This window comes from Dipodomys merriami, unplaced genomic scaffold (genome assembly GCF_024711535.1).
Source record: "Dipodomys merriami isolate MVZ:Mamm:240054 unplaced genomic scaffold, mDipMer1.0.p SCAF_11, whole genome shotgun sequence".
NCBI lineage: Eukaryota > Metazoa > Chordata > Mammalia > Rodentia > Heteromyidae > Dipodomys > Dipodomys merriami.
Window position 1 is genome coordinate 18,786,297 of NW_027202382.1, and position 20,174 is coordinate 18,806,470.

A 20,174-nucleotide genomic window follows, 5' to 3' on the forward strand; every position below is an offset into this window, starting at 1 on the left:
TCTTTGGATATCTGAAGAGATGAACAAGTGTCAGCTCTTGTGCTGGCCTCAGGACAGACTGTGATTCTCGGGATTAGGTCTGCCCAGAAGGGCCCCCAGATACCCCTGCACTTGAAGTTAGCTTCAAGTCAGCACCAACGTGAGACTTAGAGTCCAGAAGCTGGTGGGAGCACAGGAGGAGGAGATGAATATGAGTTGTTTCTTCATGGAGAAGATGGCACAACTAGGCCTGGCAGGAGGAAAGGGGGGTTGAAAAGGCTGAGAACTGGCCATCTGTGGGATGGATAGCAGGAGAAAAGGCCAGAAGGGAGCTGGCAGCAGCAGGCATAGGGCTCTGAAATATGGGTATGCCCTGTGACCTGTCTGTGTTGGCTGTTGAATCTCAGTTGTGATTCCTTCTCTGCAGGTGCCAGGCTTGGGTTCTGAGGGCTCGGGCCTGGGCTGGGGACTGGATGCTGGCTCAGGCTCCGGGGACCTGGTGGGCAGTGAGGATCTGTTAAGGGTGAGTATGAAGGGTGGGGTCATGTAGTCATGTGGCGTCTGACTATATTCTAAATGACCAGGGTCAGGGGTTGGGGGTGAATGGGCCAGCACGGCAGACTGCTGCTGCTAAGACCATGGGCTTCCTTTTACTCTCTTTTTCTCTTTTTCTCTTGTATGTGTTCAAAACTTTCACTCTGAACAATTTTGACTTGGTTTTGGTGAATCAGAGTCTGAATTTGAACTCAGAACCCTCTCTTCTCCACTCTACTTGGCCCACTGACCTTTACTTGTTCATTAAAGAAATCTCTGGCCTTTTCTCTGCTATATAGCATTTCCTACTTGATACCACACTCTCCCTCTCTACCCTTCCCAACTGTTCTTTCTCCATTCTTGGCTCCCAGCCCAAGGCCAAGTTCCATCAGCCCCTCCTGAGATTGCTCCAGGGGAGGGGCCCCTTCCTCTAGCTGCCCCTGTTGCTCTGTCCACCTCCCCATCCCCGGCCTGACCTCATCTCCAGCCCTTTCCCCATGACCCCAGCTGGCCTCCTCTTCCCACCCCTGTGACCAGGCCTGGAAGGGCTCTGGGCTCTGTGGATGAGTAGAATAAGAACCCAGTGGAAAGCCGGGCACTGGTGGCTCACACCTGTAGCTACTCAGGAGGCTGAGATCTAAGGATTGAGATTCAAAGCCAGCCCGGGCAGGAAAGCCTGTAAGACTCTTATCTCCAATAAGCCACCAGAAAACCAGAAGTGGCGCTGTGGCTCAAGCAGTAGAGCACTTACCTTGAGTGTAAGAGCTGAGGAACAGCGCCCAGGCCCACAGTTCAAGCCCCACAAATGACAAAAAGAAAAAGAAAAAGAACCCAGTGGATCATCTAGGCTGGTGAGCTTGGCCCACCCAGAAAAAGGCTAAAGTTAGTCTGTACTGGTGGTTCAAATTGGTAATCCTAGCCATTCAGGAGGCTGAGATCCAAGGATTAAGGTTCAAAGACAACCAAAGAGACTACCAAGAGACTACTGTCTTCAGTTAACCAGCAAAAAAGCCTAAAGTGGAGGTGTGATTCAAATAGTAGTGTCAGCCTTAAACAAACACACAGATACACACACACAAACCACACACACACATGCACAAACACTAAGCAAGAATTCAAGGTCCTGGCACAAAACAACAAACAACAAACAAGCAAAATAAAACAAAGATCCCTGTTTCCTTCTCTCACTCACCCCTCCCCCCCCCTTCCCTCATTCTTTTTTTCAATTTTTAGGTTATGTGTTTAACTTTTTTTTCCCCATTTAACAAAGCAGTATTTGTATCTAATACATCTTGATCTGGGTCATCCCTTCAACATTTTCCCCCTTCTACCCACCCCTTCTCTTATTCTTCTCACTTTTGTGGTATATACAATGAATTCTTGCATTCACTCCCCTTCCCCAGTTCATTGTTTTACCCATCCTTCTCTCTTGCAAGTGCCCATTTCTTGGTATTTATTTTGTTGGGCTTTGACTTAGTCTTTCTAAAGATTTATACTATTTGCACTCTGCATAGAGTCTATTCTACTTCAGTTAATTGGTTTATAAACGCTTGCATACCACCCAGTGTATTCCCTTGTAGATTATAGGCACATTCTAGCTACAAATGAGGGAAACCATGCAACCTGTATTTCTCTGGGTCTAGATTATTTCACTTAATATAATTATTTTTCAAGTCTTTATATCACCCTTTGGGAGAAAACATGGCATAATGTGCTTGAAAAGTCCTAGATTCTGCCGGGCGCTGGTGGCTCGTGCCTGTAATCCTAGCTACTCAGGAGGCTGAGATCTGAGGATCGAGGTTCAAAGCCAGCCCGGACAGGAAAGTCCGTGAGACTCCTATCTCCAATAAACCACCAGAAAACCGGAAGTGGCACTGTGGCTCAAGCGGTAGAGTGCTCGCCTTGAGCTGAAGAGCTGAGGGACAGCGCCCAAGCCCAGAGTTCAAGTCCCACGACTGACCAAAAAAAAAAGTCCTAGATTCAAATCCCAGCTCTTGTACTTACCAGGAGTGAAAGTCCTTGCGTGACATTTTCTCTGAGCCTCATCTTCCCCCTCTGCTGGGTGGGAACACCAGCCCTTTACGGGTTGTCACAGAATGGAGAGAACACAGAAACCAAATGTTCAGTGTATATATATCTGCCTCTTCTCCTAACACAGTGTCTGTTTCTCAGGGTCCTCCTGGTCCCCCAGGCCCACCTGGCTCACCGGGGATTCCAGGAAAACCAGGAACAGATGTCATGGGCCCTCCTGGTTCTCCTGGGGAGGATGGAGCTGCTGGTGAACCTGGGCCCCCGGTGAGCAAATGAAGTTTTCTCCCTGTCTCTATGTCTACAGGCTTCCTTGAGCCATGGGGGGGGGGGGGGGCACACCGTTTGTAGATCCAGTGGCTGACTGATGTTTATAAGGAAAAGGATAATCTTCCTCATCTGATGTAGTGCTTTCCAGTTTGGACATGGCCAGCACAGAAACACAGGCTCATAGGTGATCCTGAAACTATAGGACCCTCTAGTCCAGTCTTGTTCCTGGAACCTCCCCAGAGGAGGAGTCAGTGACCCAAAGAGTGAAGGATCCTATCACAGGGTCACTGCTAGCAGTGACCCAACTAGGGCCAAGCCTTGCTCCTACCAGCCTCGCTCACCTCCCTACCCAGCTGCCCTTCCTAGCAAAGGGTTGTGCGTGATTCTCAAACAGAGCTGTGTGGGATGATTGTCATTGATGTTCCCAGGGCCCTGAGGGACAGCCTGGACCTGACGGAGACTCGGGCAAGCCTGGGATGAAAGGAGAGAAGGTACAGGGGTCAGTGGGAAGCTTCCAATGTGGGGAACCAGCAGAGACACCTTCTGCTACTTCCCAACTTGATCTAGCCTCCTCTGCAAATAACTCTCTGCTATCCCCTGCTGGTCACCTCTGCTGACTGTCCCCATCATGGGTCTCACGATGCCCCAAAATGTGTTCAGCATCTTTCCTGTCTATTCGGGTATGTTTCTGTTTTGGTGAGCAGTGTTATGTACAACCAGTAATCTGCACTCAGATACTGTCCCTCTAGACCCCTCCACCTCCCCCTCCCCGCTCCTCCCACTCCCTTTCCTGCTACTACTGGGCAGTTGCTGAGATGGACCTGCACCTCCTGCCTTTCTATCCTAAGCTGATATTCCTCTCTTCTTGTCCACCCTGTGGCATTGTACTTCTCATTGGTAGCCCATCTCTCTATTCACAATCTATCCACCCCCTATTGCCCTTCCCTTACCCAACACTCATCAGCCACCGCCCTGCCACCGAGAGATTACTTAGTGGTTTCCTGTGGGATGAAGCCCTAATGCCCTTCCTGATCGGCCCCAGCTTCGCCCTTTGCACATGGCCTGCTGCCCCTTTGCAGCAGCTCCAAACTTGCCCAAGTGCCCAGGTGTGCTGCCTTCTGCCAGCCTCCCGGCCTCTGCACGTGGTGTGTATTTCTGAGAGTCCTTCCTGTTTTTCAATCTTCAAGACTAGGGTCCGATACAGCGGCCTCCCTTTCTCCTAAGGGTTATGTCCCAAGATCCCCAATGGATGCCTGAAGCCGTGGATAGAACCAAATCAGACACACACTGTAGTGTTTTTCCCATCTATACCTATGATTAAAGTTTAGTTTCTAAATTAAATCACACTAAAAGATGAATAGCCATAACTCATGATATAATAGAACAGTGACAACAATGCACTGTGATAAAATTTCCAGCATTCCTTCTCTGGCACTTTGGAGCCATTATTAAGTGAAATAGAGTTATTGGCACACAAGCACAGTAGTGCCACAATAATTAATCTGACAACCTGGTCAGCTAATTGACTAACAGGCAGCTAGTGTGTGCAGAGTGGATATGAGATTTCATTGTGTTATTCAGAACAACTCCCGACTTAAAACTTGTGTGTTGTTGCTTTCTGGAATTTTCCCTGTAATAATTTCAGACTGTGATTGATTGGGTAACCTAAATTGTAGATGCTAGAATGGTGGAGATGGAAAGACTTCTGAAAACTCTCTGGGAATCTCATCGTGACTCTTTGTTGTGTTTTCAATTTTTTGTTTTGCTACTTTGAGATGGGGTCTCACTATGTGGCCCACACTAGCCTCAAACTCACAATCCTCCTGCCTCAGCCTCCTGCATGCTGGGATCACAGGTGTGTGCCACCATACCTGGCTTCTCCTGACTATATGAGCAGAAAGCATCCTTCTTTCCTCCACTTTTTTGTAAGTTTTTAAAAATTGTTATAGCAGTGATGTATGAAGAGGTTGTAGTTACATATGTTAGGTAAAGAAAACATTTCTTTTTGGACAATGTTATCCCTTCCCTTGCTCTTTCTCCACTTTCTAGTCCAATAAACATGCTGCTGAGAACCTTCTTATGAGAACCTTCTCAATGACTCTGGCTTCCCTCCATTCATCCCACTATAAAGCCCCTAACACTGTCTGTGACCTGAGAACCCTCTATTAGGCCCTGACAAGTGAATGAAACCCTTCAGACACCATTTTACCCTGCCACTGCCAGAGTCCAGCCTGCCTTTGGGGCTTTGTTCTGTCTGTAGTCCTATCCTATCTTCTTTCTGTAAGTGTTTGCTGTAGGAAGAAGCCTTGGAAAGGCATGGTCTTTGGTGGCGATACATCATAATCCATGACATGGCTCTCTGCATGTCCACGCAATGGCTGGCCATCTTTTGCATGTACATTTGTGATTCTCTATCTGGAGGCCTGTGGAGGTCACCTAGTATAAGGTAGTGTCACTTGAGCTGATCACCACTCCTGATCACCTGTCCTGCTCTCTGCTGGACTCAGCTGGTTTCTTCCTGCAGAATCATCATCTAACCCTCCCCAGCCCCAAGGAAATTGCACTGTCGGTTCCTTCTAGGAGTGGACATATAACCTGCTCCAGCCTGTTCTTGCCCCTCTCTTATCTCCTTGGGAGGTCACTGCAGTTATCCTTTAGTCTTTAGATTTTTCCAAGAAGAGTGTTTAGCCATCAACCCTTCTCCAAGTCTCTCAAAGTATAAGGGGTGCATGTCAAGTTCTGGAAGCCCTGTGTGTTAGACTTTTTCGTTGTTGTTGCTGAGACCGACAGCTTACAAGGAGGAGAGATTTATTTTGGCTCATAGTCTCAGGGGTTTGGGTCCATGGTTGTTTGGCTCTGCTGTTTGGGGGCCTGTGGTGAGGCAGCATCTTAGCAACAAGAGCATGTGAGGGAGCAGAGTCACTCACTTCAGGTGAAATAATCAGACTGGGTCTATGCTTACCCTAGATAGCCCTTGATTCTCCCCCAATTGTTTCCCTGCATGGCTTGCTTTTCTATTAGGTTTAAGTGTCCTCATCTGGTTTGCTTTGCTTATGTATAACACTTTTGTTAAGTTTAATTCCTCACACCTTGTGTGATTTTGACCTATATAAGCTTTGCACTAGCTGCATTCAGGGCTGCTGGTCTTTAAGACAAGAGTCCACCAGCAGTCCTCCATCTCTCTAATAAAGACTCATAATTTGGCCTTTTAAATGTGGCTTCTCTGTTTCTCAAGATTGAGTGTCCTTATAGCAAGGGAAGCAGGGAAATGGAGAGAGAGCATGCTTGTGCCCACTGGCTCCCTTATCCTGGGCACCCAGCCTATTGAATGGTGTCACCCACATTCAAGGTGGTTTCCCTATCCTCTCTGGAAATGTCTCATCAACACACCCAGAAGTGTGCTTTACTAATCTCCTAGGCATTTACCAATCTCATGGAGTTGATCATCATGCTCTTTCCCTTGGTTCAGAGACAAGAAAATATCCCATGACCACTGTCATGGAAGCCATGGGCAAGGTCACTCTGAAAGAATCCTGCCATCTCCCTGTCACACCTCCCACTTCCTTAGTTTACTCTTGAGGTAATGGATGAGCTAACAGTTGAGAACGAATGTCTGAAGCTTCCAACTTCACTGTTCCTGAAGACCACCACCTGCCATGTGTTTGGCTTGGAGCTACCCACCCAGTCCCAGCTAGAAAGAGCCACATTTCAATAATCTGTTACTTCAGGATCCATACCTCTCTACCTTCTTCTGAATGTGTCTACTAACACATATTCTAACTGGCCCTTGTGTTTGTGTTTTTCAGGGTGCAAGAGGGCCAAATGGCTCAGTTGGTGAAAAGGTAAAAGAAAATAGCTCTCCCCTCTCCCCTTTCTTTGGGCTGGAGTAAATGAATACATACATGTTATAGTGTAGGGAGAAATTCACATCTGAGGAAGTGCCCAGGGGAGGCAGGACAGCTGGGGATGGCCAGGAGCAGTTACCCTACAGTATATCCCCTCCTTAACCACGAATTCAAATGAGAGCATTGGCTGACTTCAAGTGCAGTGTCTGTCCACAAAACAGATGTTTCTAGGCATTAAACAAGGCCAATCAGTAACTTCAATCAGGGATATTCTGACTCAGGTGTGCAGATCTTTTCCTTCCAAGAGCCATCAGGAGTTGTAATCATCCCATCTTCTTCTCAGGGTGACCCTGGAAGCCGAGGTTTACCAGGACCTCCAGGGAAAAATGGACAAGCTGGCACTCCTGGTGTCATGGGACCTCCAGGACCTCCTGGGCCCCCTGGTCCCCCCGGCCCTGGATGTACAACAGGACTTGAGGTATTCTTCCCCAACCCCTCTCTCTGTGGTAAGGGCCACTGGAAAGACTAGCTTTGAATGCTGGGCTGTGAAGGTAGAGATTGTGTGATTTCTCTTGGTGTACCTAGTTCCTAAGGCCACATCTGGTCCAGGTAGGTGCTCAGCAATCAGACCTGAAATTGTTATTCTTTCTCCTTTTCTAGGATATTGAAGGCTCAGGAAGTATCAGGCTACTGAATGAACCCAGACTCTTTGGGCCAACAGCCTCAAGTGTAGGTTGACTTTTTCAATTATTTTGTGTGTGCTGCTATGGGAGCTTGAACTCGGGGCCTGGGTGCTTTCTCATAGCTTTTTTTTCACTCAAGTCCTGTACTCTTACCAGCTGAGCCACAGTTTCACCACCAGCTTTTTGGTGGTTTACTTAGCAATAAGAGTCTTATTGGGTTTTCTTGCTGGGGCTGGCTTTGAACCAAGATCCTTAGATCTCAGCCTCCTGAGTAGCTCGGGTTACAAATGTGACCCACCAGTGCCTAGCTTAGGTTGACTTGTGAAACTTATTTGTACTATCCTATGAGGAAGCTGTAGGGGCCATCCTGTCTGTTTCCCTTTCCGTAATTCATACTTCTAATGCCTTCAAGCCAAGCTGTTCAGTGGAGAGACTTTACAATCTCTTTCCTGGGGATCAATGTAGAGTTTTTGCATGAACATTATGTGGGAAAACTTGAAAATCAATCTCTCCCTCTCCCTCTCTCCTTCCCTTTCCCCCCCCTCTCTCCCAGAGCTCTTCTTCAGTTCCACCAAGATACTTTACTAGCAACCCCCTTGCTTCTCACAGGTGCCCCAATCTGTGCTCTGTAGCATCCATTCCCTGGAGATGCTGTCCATGTCCACTGTGGGCACAATCGTATGGGAAGCACACTTGTAGCTCTCATGTTCTTAGTCACCTGGGACCCAGAGCTGAGCACTCTGGAGGGAGCAGTGCAGCGCCTGCCTTGACTGAACACAGAGCTCCCCCTAGCTAGATGCAAACAGCTTCGAGACTGAAGTCAGTGGACATTCACTTGTGCCGGGAGGGGGCCTGAGTTTCTCTGACTCTTTCTGAGTTTTTCCCTCTTGACTCTAGAAAGGGAATTTGTACCTCCTTTTTTGTTCCCATTTCCTGGAGCAAATGCAGTAAGACAGCTGAGGGAGAGATGGCAAGATGCAAGGATATGTAGAGAGCGAGTGGAATGAATAGGAGAAAAATGAAAGAATGACTGTTTGCTTTTCTTGTTTGGCTAGGGTCTCAAAGGAGAGAAAGGAGATCAGGGACCCAAGGTAAGGACTCGGGGTTGACATAGCAATTGGTGGGAGAACTTTCTGGCCTGGACGAACTTTCCATGGACATTGAGTTTTGTTTTCTCACTGATATAACCAGGGTGAAAGGGGGATGGATGGAACCAGCACAATTGGACCTCCTGGGCCCCGGGGCCCCCCTGGGAGCATCGAGGTACTGCACAGTGTAAGTACCATCCAGGTTGGTGTTTGGCTGTGTGGTTTGTCTTTGCTGAGGGGGAGAAGAGGTGATCCTCTTCAGAGACTTAGAGGCTGTCTCCACCTGCCCAGCATGCCTTACCTATTTGCCCGGATCCTAGCAGCACTGTTATCCCACACATCTCCTCCAGAACCCTCTCCCCTGCTTGGCAGCATTTGGAGGTCAATTCAAAAAAGCAGCCTAGAACCCTATGAGCTGATGAGGGTCTTCAGGGAGCCCCTAGATAAGTAACCTCCATGTGCTTCAACCAGGTCCTATACAAGTTGAGAAATACAAAGAGGAAGAGGTTGGCCCAAAGGCCATCTTTTATGGCTGTCGGGGGGCAGCCTGGCCATGGGTAGCAGGCATGGCGGGGATGGGGAGCAGGGGGAGATTGGCATGTTGGAAATCTAGGGAGATGCTAGACTGAGGGATGGGATCTGATTGTGGCCTGCTGCATATTAAATCATCACATTTGAAAAAGTCATAGCACGGGCTGGGAAGGTGGCTCAGTGGTAGAGTGCTTGCCTTGCATGCATGAGGCCCTGGGTTCGATTCCCTAGCACCACATAAGCAAAAAGAAAAAAAGCTGGAAGTGGCGCTGTGGCTCAAGTGGTAGAGCGCTAGCCTTGAGCTGAAGAGCTCAGGGACAGTGCCCAGGCCCAGAGTTCAAGCTTCACGACCGGACCCAAAAAAAAAAGAAAAAAGAAGAAGTCATAGCATTGTGCCAGTACAAAAGAAAAAGACAAAAAGTATCAACTAACTAGGAAAAGGATGAGTTAAAAGAAGATTCTGGTTTTAAAATACCAATATGACCAGGCACTGGTGGCTCCACTAGCTGCTCTCAGGAGGCTGAGATCCAAGGATTCTAGTTTAAAGGCAGGAAAATCCATGAGACTTTTTCGTCTCCAATCAACTAGCAAAAATCCAGAAGTGGAACTGTGGTTCAAGTAATAGTGTGCTAAGCCTTAAGGAAAAAAACTAAGGGACGCACCCAAACCCTGAGTTCAAGCCCCAGTTCTGGTACACACACACGTGCACGCGCATGCGCACACGCACGCACGTGTGAACACAATACCAATATAATAAGATGTGGGGGAATAGGTAATCTCTAATGCTTCAGTGTGAAGCATGTGGTCCTTTTAGATCTCTCTTTGGCAGTTCATTAAAACTGAAAATAGACCCTCCAAAATCCATGTGAAAAGATCTCCACATGATGTGCTTGAGTGAAAAGCAAGGCAAAGAATAGTACATATGGCCTGATGCCATTTATGTAAAATAACCACATGAACACACTCACTATATGCTCTCAGTGGATACACACACACACACACACACACACACACGTTTACAATTTTTTGGGGGGGGGGGTGTCCAATCATGGGGCCTGAACTCTGGGTCTGGGAACTGTCCCTCAGCTCTTCAGCTCAAGGCTAGCACTCTACCACTTGAGCCACAGCGCCACTTCTGGCTTTTTTCTTTTTGCTTATGTGGTGCTGAGGAATTGAACCCAGGGCCTCATGCATGCAAGGCAAGTGCTCTACCACTGAGCCACCTTCCCAGCCCCATACATTTACAATTTTAAGAGAGAGAAGCCATTCTCTCTCTTAATTTGAAAGTCAATTAAAAGAAGAAAGTGACAAGACAGAGCTTGGTTTGTCTAATGGGAAGTGGGTAGAATGGGTACATTTGGCAGTTGGCTTTGGGATATGGTCAATGTGTGCCAAGTTGGGGGACTTCAATAAAGTCTTCTTTGCCAGACACAAGGCAAGAATGTGCCATTCTTTGTCCTCATTGTCTGGCTTTTCTCTTTTTAGTCTCTGATCAATATCACCAATGGATCCATGAACTTCTCGGACATTCCTGAGCTCATGGGGCCTCCGGTTTGTATCTGCAGCTGCCCTAGTGTCTCCACCCAGATGTCGCTAATGAAGCAATGCTGAGTTGGTTTGGGATCCTTTCAGCTCCTTAACCACAGAACTAGAGTACATCAAACCAGAATTGAAAGATAACTTGGCATTGTTGAGTTGCTATTATAATGAGTTGATTGTGCAGAGAGTGGTAATCAATACAGCCTTAAACTTTCAGTCCTGTGCATCAGAAATGTGTATAACAGTTGGGCACTGGTGGCTTACACCTGTAATCCCAGCTGCTCAAGAGGCTGAGATCTGAGAACTGCAGTTCAAAGCCAGCCCAGGCAAAAAAAGTCCACGAGACTCTTATTACCAATTAACCACCAAAAAAAGAGTCAGAAATGGAGCTGTGGCTCAAGTGAAAAAGCACAGCAAGAATGCCAGATCCTGTGTTCAAGCCCTAGTATCTGCACAAAGAAAGAAAGGAAGAAAAAAAGAAAGAAAGAAAGAAAGAAGGAAGGGAGTGAGGGAAGGAGGAAGGAAGGAAGAAAGGAAGGAAAGAAAGGAAGGAAAGAAAGAGAGAAGGAGGGAAGGAAAAGAAAAAAAAGTATGTCAGTGCACTCCTAGAATTCTAAGAACAAACAAATTGATGACTTGCAACACTTTGGGACTGCTTTTATCTGCATTATCTCATTTCACAGAACAGGAAGAGCCTAGAGGGACCTGTCATTGTGTTAATGGGGACACTGTCCCAGGAGGAGGGACTGTGACTTGCGTCAGTCTCCCTAGCCCACTTTAGAGATGAAATGAACACACCAGGAAGTCACATTACTTGTGTAGGTCCACACAGCTGGCCCGTGGTGCTCCAGGACCTCAGAGGGAGGGAACATGTATTCTTAAACCCCTATTTCATGTTCTGGGAGCTGGGGAGAGAAAAACCATTCTAGCCTCAGGAACCTTGAGGCCCCAGCCCGATCTCTACTATACCCCACGCTTGAGCCCCAGGCTCTCTCCTCTGATTGCTCCTCAGACTAGCCGGAGGCCTCCACAACTGTGCAATACACAAGGCCCCCAGGGCAGATCCTTAAGAGACTGGCCCAGCCACCCACATCTTATGGAAAATCCACAGGACCTGCCCAAGATTCTCACTCACATCTTGGAGGCTTCTCTGCACCTGGGCTTCTCTCAGTGCAGATCTGTGTCTATAGGTTGTCTTACTGTCTTCTGTGCTGCATCCCTTTCCCTGATTTCTTCTGAACGATCCAAAAAAATCCCAGCAGTTAAAACCCAAGACAAACTAGCTAACAACTAAAAGCCAATTCATAAGTGTTAGATTTTTAAAAAGAGGTAGCCGAGTAAGAACAGCACCAGCACTCATGTGGTATTCAGGTAAGGGGTAGGTTTATTCAGTAGACCTGCTGGGACCAGGCAAGGTTGGCACTCCACGTGGCTGGGAAAGGCCTGGGAATGAGAGAGAGAGCTGGGAAAGAGAGAGGAAAGAGCTAGAGCAGAGAGAAAGCAGAGAGAGCTAGAAAAGAGCAGCAAGAGAAAGTCTGGGCCTGGGCTAGCCCTTATCTAGGGTATGGGCGGAGAAGGGTGTGGCCACATCAAATTCAGATGTGACCTCTTCCAGGTGTCCCAGTTGCCTAGGTAACGCAGGTACTGGGTGGAGACTTTGCTACGAGGAGGGTGGAGTCTGCTAGCCATCCAGGAGCGGACCTTACAATAAGGGCCTTTATGTTTCCTCAGACCACTGGAGATTTAGGGTGTTAAGGAGGCTGATGCTAAAGCAGGACACAGGCAGTTTAAAGCTAAAGAGTAGGCATCTCTGTGTGACTAGTTTCAGGCCCTGTCTTCCTGAATCACTGTGAGTTAGTATTCTCCCAGCCTCTGGTCCTCAGCTCCACCCAGACCTGAGCTCCCGCTACCCTAGAGTTCCCACCAGGATAGCTGGCCATTCCCACTCTCCGCCCAGACCTACCTGCGAAAGCAGAGTACCTGACCCACCACCTGGATAGGGGCAGATGTCATGTTGCTCCCTCTCCTGGGGGAGATATGGCCCCTCTAATAAATATTATAAACCTTCTCCTCTGCATACCTCCTCCGAGTGATTTCCTGGGATGGCCGGGATTGATACTAACACTGTCTTACCTTCCTCTCTGCCCTGCTTCCTTCCTGCTGTTGTCCTGTTCTCAAGTGACTTCAGGGCCTCTTCATCCCTGAGTCTGGATAAGCCTTTACCCACTCAGTGGTGGATTCTCTAGGAGTGAGGGACTATTCCAGCACTGTCACGCTATGCTCGTCCACCCTCCTATATATCCTGTGACAAGAAACTAGTCTCTTTCTAGTTCTTTCTCCTGCCACATGAATGTGTACACACACACATGTATGTACATAATGAAGAAATGTATTCTGTTGAACTCATATACCTTTAATTAGCAAGTTATTTACTACCCCTCCAGGGTAGTAAAGTACAAACTCCTCATGTACCAGGTTGTTTAAAATGCTGTTCCTAGCTGAGTGACGTGGCCTACACCTGTAATCTCACCATTTGGAAGGCTGAGATGAAGAATTTCAAGGTTAAGGGCAGCTTGAACCTCTTAGCAAGATCTAAAACAACAACAACAAAATGAAAAAAAAAAAAAAAAGCAAGCTGATCCTTTAAGATTCTCACTTCTTCCAAAGCAAATAGCTAAGTCTCACCAGCAAGTACCCATGTCTACCTCTGGCCACCAGTTTAGCCCTGACCCCACTCTCAGAACTTATTTATCCTGATCATTGTCCCTAGAGATTTCAAGCACTAATGGTTTCATGGAGGAGGAAGCTTCCCTAAAGTGTAGAGTTCAGGCTAAGGGAACAGAGCTGGACTCCGGGTGTCTGAGTACAATTTCTGCCTCTGGCATTAACTGGCTATCTGATTCTGTGAAGGCCCTGCCCTCCTGGGCCTCAGCATCCGGCCCTGAGGAGTGAAACATGAGCCCTGTGGCATGGAATTAGACTCAGGCTTTTGACAGATGCCGGAGGGGAGTTGTTCCCTGAGGCTGCAGGATCTCCCTGACTTGGTCTTTGCTGTGTTGCAGGGACCTGATGGTTTGCCTGGGCTGCCAGGATTTCCTGTAAGTAGCACCAAGCTCCTACCCCCCATTTACCCCCCCCCCCTGAATGATCTAGGAACAGCTCCTTCAGAGTCTGGTCTTATTCTTGTCACTGGACCCCAGAGCTAAACTTGCTAGGAATGAAAGTGAATGAGTCAAGCATTCAAGTAGATAAAGTCTACACAGATCAAGTCCCTAGAGGGAAAAGGTGGTGGTGTTGAAACAGGGGTAGAGTGGGGAGAGGAGGGAACCTTGGAAGAGAATAAGGAATCATCTGTGTGGCTACCTTGGGCTTTTTCACTATGTGTGGTGAAAATGTGTGTCTGCCTAGAACGGCACTGGTTTTGTCTAGCACTTTATGCTTTTGCTGGAGCCCAAGGCCTGCAGCCAAGATGGGACCTGTACCCTGCTTATAACACTTCAAGACCCTGAGGCTCCAGTGGATCTGCTATTACATTGATCAAACATTTAATGTGTTCTTGATGGCTAGACTGCAGGTGATGGCTTCCTATTTTGTTATACTTTTCGGGGCATCATATATAGTGACATCACAAACTAGGATGACACTAAAGGTACATGTCAACATTAAAAAAATAGAAATCAGTATAGGACATGTGATAACCTGCTGGGTAAATGAAGAGGCCTAACCTCAGAGGAGCAGTTCCAATTTGGCTGCTCCAAGATCCACATCACATTCTAGAACATACCTTCCTCCACATGTGTGTGTGTGTGTGTGTGTGTGTGTGTGTGTGTGTGTGTGTGTGTGTGTGTGTGTGTGTGTGTGTATTAGTAGTGCTGGACTAGATAGTGCTATGTCACTTGAGCTATGCTTCCCAACCCTTTTGTTGGTATTTGTTTTTGAGATAGTTTACTTTGCTTGAGCTAGGCTGGAACTCATGATCCTCCTGCTTTTATCTTCCCAAGTATTTGGGATTACAGGTGTGTGCCACGAGGCTTAGCCTGGTTCTATGTTTTGAAAGAGCTTAGAATAGCCTTGCACCACTGCAGAGAGTAAGGAAAGGATGAAGAGGCAGAATCGAAGGCACCCTTCCCACTAAGGGACCATCCATTTGACAAAACAGGGAAAGACTGTGCAAGGCCTGGAGTTTGATCCCCCACACCATTAAAAAAGAAGAAGAAGAAGAAAAGAACTGTATTGCTACACCACTAGTGTGGTAGATAACTCATTTTTCACCTAGAGGACAAGGCAGGCTTGTGAACAGTGACTGTACAGTGAGAGCTGAAATGCCACTCCTCTTGAGTCATAGGCACAGACTTCCAGTGTCTGCTAGAGTTGAGAAGGGGTGGCCTCTGGCTGAGTATGTGGATTCTGGCTCTGCAGAGGTGAGGGCTACCCTGTTGGCATGGCATGAGCTCTGATACAGAGATGAGGGGAGTCTAGGGAAGACCCCCCCCCCACACACACACACATGAGCATGGTGAAATGTGAAGCCTGGCTTGGTGCGGGATCCCTTCTCACAGGGAATAGGAGGCCAGAGAGGGGTGGAGTCATGGAAGGTGAATGTGAGGGGAGGCAAGCTGAAGGATGACTTAAGTAAGCCAAGCCTTAGGATCTGCCAACAGGCTGTTACAGCAGCTGGAGGAAACCAAGATTTAAAGAGGCCTGGGGCATCAGCGCTGCATTCTTACCACCAAGATTCTCATTCCTGGACCCCTTAAATTTAAGCAGATATTATGACCAGGTGCCAGTAGCTCACCACACCTGTAATCCTAACTACACAGGAGGCTGAGATCTGTGGATCATGGTTGAAAGCCAACATAGGCAGAAAAGTCCATGTGACTCTTACATCCAGTTGACCACCAAAAAGCCGCAAGTGGAGCTGTGGCTCAAGTGGTAGTGTATTAGCTTGGAGTGAAAAAAGCTAAGGGATAGCATGCATGCGCGCGCACACACTCTCTCTCTCTCTCTCTCTCTCTCTCTCTCTCTCTCTCTCTCTCTCTCTCTCTCTCTCTCTCTCTCTCTCTCCCATGGTCTATTTTTCTTTTCTTTCTTTTTTTTTTTAAATGTGTTTTTTCTTTTGATTGGTTAAAACATTTGAATGCTAACAACACAATACCCACCGACAATTCTTTCCAGGGCCCTAGAGGACCAAAAGGTGATACTGGCGTGCCTGGATTTCCAGGACTGAAAGGAGAACAGGTGAGAGGGTCTTGGGAATCTGCGTGAGCTCAAGTGTCTGGCTTTCTAGTCATTTCCAGTGGGCACGTCTGCTACACTTCTGCTTCTTTTAGATACCGTTTTTAATACCATAAAGGTAGTGTCTTGCAATTATACAGCTCAGTGATACTTAATAGTTACACCAGCATGCAACCATCACCATCAGCAAATTCTAGAATGGCTCTATCCTGTCTGAGATAAACTCTCATGCCCAGTCACTGTCACTCTGCCACTGTTAACTTCTGTGATCTCTGGGCTCCTTCCTGGCGGAGATGAAGAGGATTTCACCCTAACCAGGAAAGAAAATGTAACTCAATACTCCCTTGAACGCTGTTCTTTCATGTTCTACATGTTGTCTAACTATCTATTGGCTATCCTCCTTTAAATGTGAGTTCCCTGGGAACAGACTTCTCTATAGCTCTGATTCTAGCACAAGGACACAGATGGTACCCCAATACATGCTGTATGGAAGAGTGTAGAACTAATGAAAAAAACAAATGGCCAGTGTTAGCAAGTATAGTTTGGGGAGCATTCTAAGCACGTCTTGGTCCCAAATGTTTGAAATCAATACTTAGCCTGCAGAGATCTTCTTGAGAATTTCCATAGCAGAGAGCTGGTCTCTGTATCTTTCACACTGGCCTCTTAGGATTAACTTCCCAGTTGGTGTTTATAGATGAGGGGGTGAGTGATAGTCATAAACAGGCCACAAAGATCCTGGAAGGGGTCCATTTATTCACCCATCCACTTTTGTCTGCATCCTTCTTTCAGGCACAGATCCCCAGGGACACCTGTGGTTTCCTGTACAGATTAGGGACATGGGAATAAGACAGGACAATGGGGGGGGGGGGAGATGGCAGACAGCATGTGCCCAGCTGTGCTTGAAAACTGCTCTGAGAGAGTCTAATGGTTGGGGGCGGGGGGGGGGGGGAGGGAACGTGTGCCTTTGAGAAGAGTGAGCTTTAGCTTATTCTCTTTCCTCTCCACCATGACATCCTGCTTCTAAGAGGGAAGAAAGGCTTCAGTGTCTGATGGCCCAAGTTTCAGGGAGTAAAAGTCTCAATGCTTTGGACAAATGATTAGACACTTGGGGAAGGCAACTTGGGTACTTTCACTGCCATGACCTGCAGAGAATGGATGGGGTTGAGTCAACTCTGCCTTAGGAAAGACCTGGTCAAACAAAATGCTCTGGTATCTATTTGGCTAGGTCAGATGGATCTAAAGGGACTAAAGTGTCCCCTCTGCCTCTTGCTACTTTGAAAGACTTAGACCAGATCCCATGTAGCTCCACTCCAGCCATTGTAGCAAATATGCTTCCTCTGCCTCTAATGCTTTTGTGCTTGCTTCTTCTTGCTGCTGGCGTGTTCAGGACTGCGTTTCTTCATCAATTGGTAAGATGTAAATATCAGCTGTGGGCTTCAAGGGTTGAAAAGAGAAGGCTGCTCTGCTCATTCCTGCCTTGTCAGGCTGCTTCTAATACTATTGAAAGGTGGCTTCTCTGTGGTTCAGTGCTAGCCCCCAGGGTTCAGTCTAGCTCCTAGGGGCTAGTACTGATGTCTTTGAGGGATATTGAGGGTTTCTTCATTTGATCTCATCCTCTGGACATATGTCTAATTCAGAGCCTCCTGAGATCATAATGGCCCAATTGAAGACAACATTGGGGTCAGAATCCTGATATCTTGCTCCCAATCCCCCATCCCCTCTTTCCCAACATCCAGGATAACTTTGCCTGACAAAATAAAATGTTTGCACGGGGACACGGAGTTTGGAGGCAAAGTTGCTGGAACCTTCCAGCATTTATACTTTCATCTCTTCCTCAATTTTCAGGTGTATTAACAAGAAGAAGTATTCTTGAGGGAGAACAGATAGTAGATCAAGGTGACAGGAAAGCAAGGTGTCAAATACCTTAGGAGCCAACCAGAGGTCCCTGGAGGGGTGCCAAGAGGCAGACAGGACCAGGCAGGGGCTAGATCCTCAGGGCTGGGAGTGGGGGGACAGATCTGTCCTTGGAAGGAATCCTGGTGGGTGTGAAAGACCACACCTGAGTCCTAGGGCAGTAACTCTGACAGTAGTACCTGGAGGGGAGATTTCATTATGCAGCAGCTATTGCAGAACTCTAGCAGAAGGTCATGCTGGAGCAGTGGGGCTAGAGGAACACCATGAAGGCAGGATGACAGTGAGCAAGCATGGCAGCAGGATGGCAAGGGTCATATTGGTGAGATAAGAGGAGGAAACCTGATTTCATCCAAAGGTTTTCTGCATTGCAGGGTGAGAAGGGAGAGCCTGGTGCTATCTTGACCGGGGACATTCCTTTGGAAAGAGTGAAGGGGCAAAAGGTAATTATGTCACTGGGCCTTCAAGCCAGACAGCTACTTGGCTTTCCAGATTTGTTTCTTCTGAATTATTTATAAGAACATACCTTCCTGTTTTAGGGTGAACCTGGAATGCATGGAGCCCCGGGACAAATGGTAAGTCAGAGCGTCACGTTACTGGGTCTGAATTGGAGTTTGGAACTTTTATCATATTTGGGGCTTTGTTAGATTTATTATTCTAATTAATTGTGAAAACACAAAGGGTGTGTGTGTGTGTGTGTGTGTGTGTGTGTGTGTGTGTGTTAGGGAAGGGTAGACAAACTGCATTCTCAAGGGTTAGCAGGCATGGTGGTACACATATGTCATTCTAGCACTCAGGCATCTAGGGCAGGAGGACTGAAAGTTTGAGGCCAATCAGGACTATAGAGACCCTGTCTCCAAATAAAAAAGGAAGAAAAATATCTAGTAGTTATACCCCACAGCAGCTGCATTCTCACTTTTGTCCAGTCCTCTGTGGCTATTTGATTTTGGGCCTCTCCCCTCCAAGCAGTGACTCAGGGACCCACAGGCATCCATATGGTGACTGGCTATCTTGTGAGTTGAAGGTCACTGGTATCTTCCTGCTGGGGGCTGAAGTTGGGGGGGGGGGATAATGAACACTTCTAGCACATTTCCCTGGCCAGCACTCAGGTTCCTGGGGCCTCAGACATGCAGTGAATCAATGTGTCTGGTAGAGAGGGGTTTGGATGGGGTTGAGTCCTAGAGGCAATAGCATCCTACTTTCATGCTGAAGGCTGCCAACTGCAGAGATGCCCTCAAAGGAAACTCTACAAAACCCTCTCCTGGCTTGTGGCTTTGGGTCCTTGATCTGCTGCTCACCTGCAATGAGGCTTTGAGACTGCCTTCCTCTGTGGGGGTGTCTGTGCACCCATCTACACCTTGAAGGAATAGGTCCAGAACTAGACAGTACCATAGGCTCTTCTGACCTTGCTGCTCAGAATTCTAGAACACATGTGGATTTCTGGAACATTTTCCTAAGTATTCTTTCTCTCATGATGAACCCTAAACTTCTCTGTCATATATTCTTTTTCCCAAGTGACAGAAGTTCAGGTAGAACATCACTATGAAGCAAATACTGTGTGAGACTTCACAAGCATCCTTTCATCCTCCTGACTCTCAGATGTGAACATCAGAGCGCTTGTTTATAGACTAGGAGATTGAGGCCCAAAATATGAAATAATCTGTCTACTGCCACATCAAATTGCAAGGATGGGGAGACAGAGGCCAGCCTGTCCAGATTCTTCCCCTTCTCATAGCTGAGTGCCTCCCAAGAAACAAAATGCCCTTGGTTCCTGAAACATTGTGGAATACAGAATGGTCTAAGTGGTCTGTTTGGTTGAAACTGGATGCCCTCCTTTAACCCCCAGGGCTGAGGAAGGAGAATCAACTGGTTGTGAACCATAGGTCCTTGGTGAAATAGCCTATAATCTCAAAGGTACATCCTTCAAAAGACCTGCTGAGGCCTTTGGTCTCTGCAGTCAGGCAGAATGGACACCCTGGAGTGAGGTAGCTAAGAAGTTAAAGGCCTCATTCCTAAATGATTAACCTCTAATACTGTGGGAAATACTAACAGCCATGGGGGCCAGCAGGTGGCTGCAGATGGCCATGGCAGTTATCCCGCAGAAGGCCAGCCTGCACACAGCTTTGCCAAACATAGTAGGGCACCTTTTAATTTGCATAAAGATGCCATATGGGGCTAGCTGTTGACTTAGTGACCAGCATAGCATACAACTCCTTTGTAGTTGCTCCAAATCCATGGACCATCATCACCCACATCACTAGATGTGGTGCTGGGGCTCAGAGTGGCAGAGCACTAGCTGAACATCATGAACCACGTCAATTGCTGTTCACTATTCACAATAGCCAAGATATGGGAACAACCCAGATGCCCCACAAATGTACTTATATACAATGTAATTTTACACAGCCATTAGAAAGAATAAACTAATGTCATTTTGCAGGGAAATGGATGGAACTAGAACAAATCATGTTAAGTGAAGTAAGCCATGATCAGAGAGACAAATGGCACATGTTCTTTCTGATATGTGGAAG

At 47.3% G+C, this 20,174-nt stretch overlaps 1 protein-coding gene across 1 annotated transcript in view; it reads left to right on the forward strand.

The window, feature by feature from the left end:
* Window positions 1-20,174, forward strand: part of Col15a1 (collagen type XV alpha 1 chain) — a 94,831-nt gene that overhangs the window by 53,060 nt on the left and 21,597 nt on the right. The window contains exons 12-24 of the mRNA XM_070010567.1: window positions 407-502; window positions 2,686-2,808; window positions 3,240-3,302; window positions 6,618-6,653; window positions 7,000-7,134; window positions 7,317-7,385; window positions 8,395-8,430; window positions 8,531-8,614; window positions 10,444-10,509; window positions 13,560-13,595; window positions 15,673-15,735; window positions 18,018-18,086; window positions 18,183-18,218. Coding sequence (XP_069866668.1) covers window positions 407-502; window positions 2,686-2,808; window positions 3,240-3,302; window positions 6,618-6,653; window positions 7,000-7,134; window positions 7,317-7,385; window positions 8,395-8,430; window positions 8,531-8,614; window positions 10,444-10,509; window positions 13,560-13,595; window positions 15,673-15,735; window positions 18,018-18,086; window positions 18,183-18,218 — 912 coding nt within the window. The remainder of the gene's footprint in view (window positions 1-406; window positions 503-2,685; window positions 2,809-3,239; window positions 3,303-6,617; window positions 6,654-6,999; window positions 7,135-7,316; window positions 7,386-8,394; window positions 8,431-8,530; window positions 8,615-10,443; window positions 10,510-13,559; window positions 13,596-15,672; window positions 15,736-18,017; window positions 18,087-18,182; window positions 18,219-20,174) is intronic.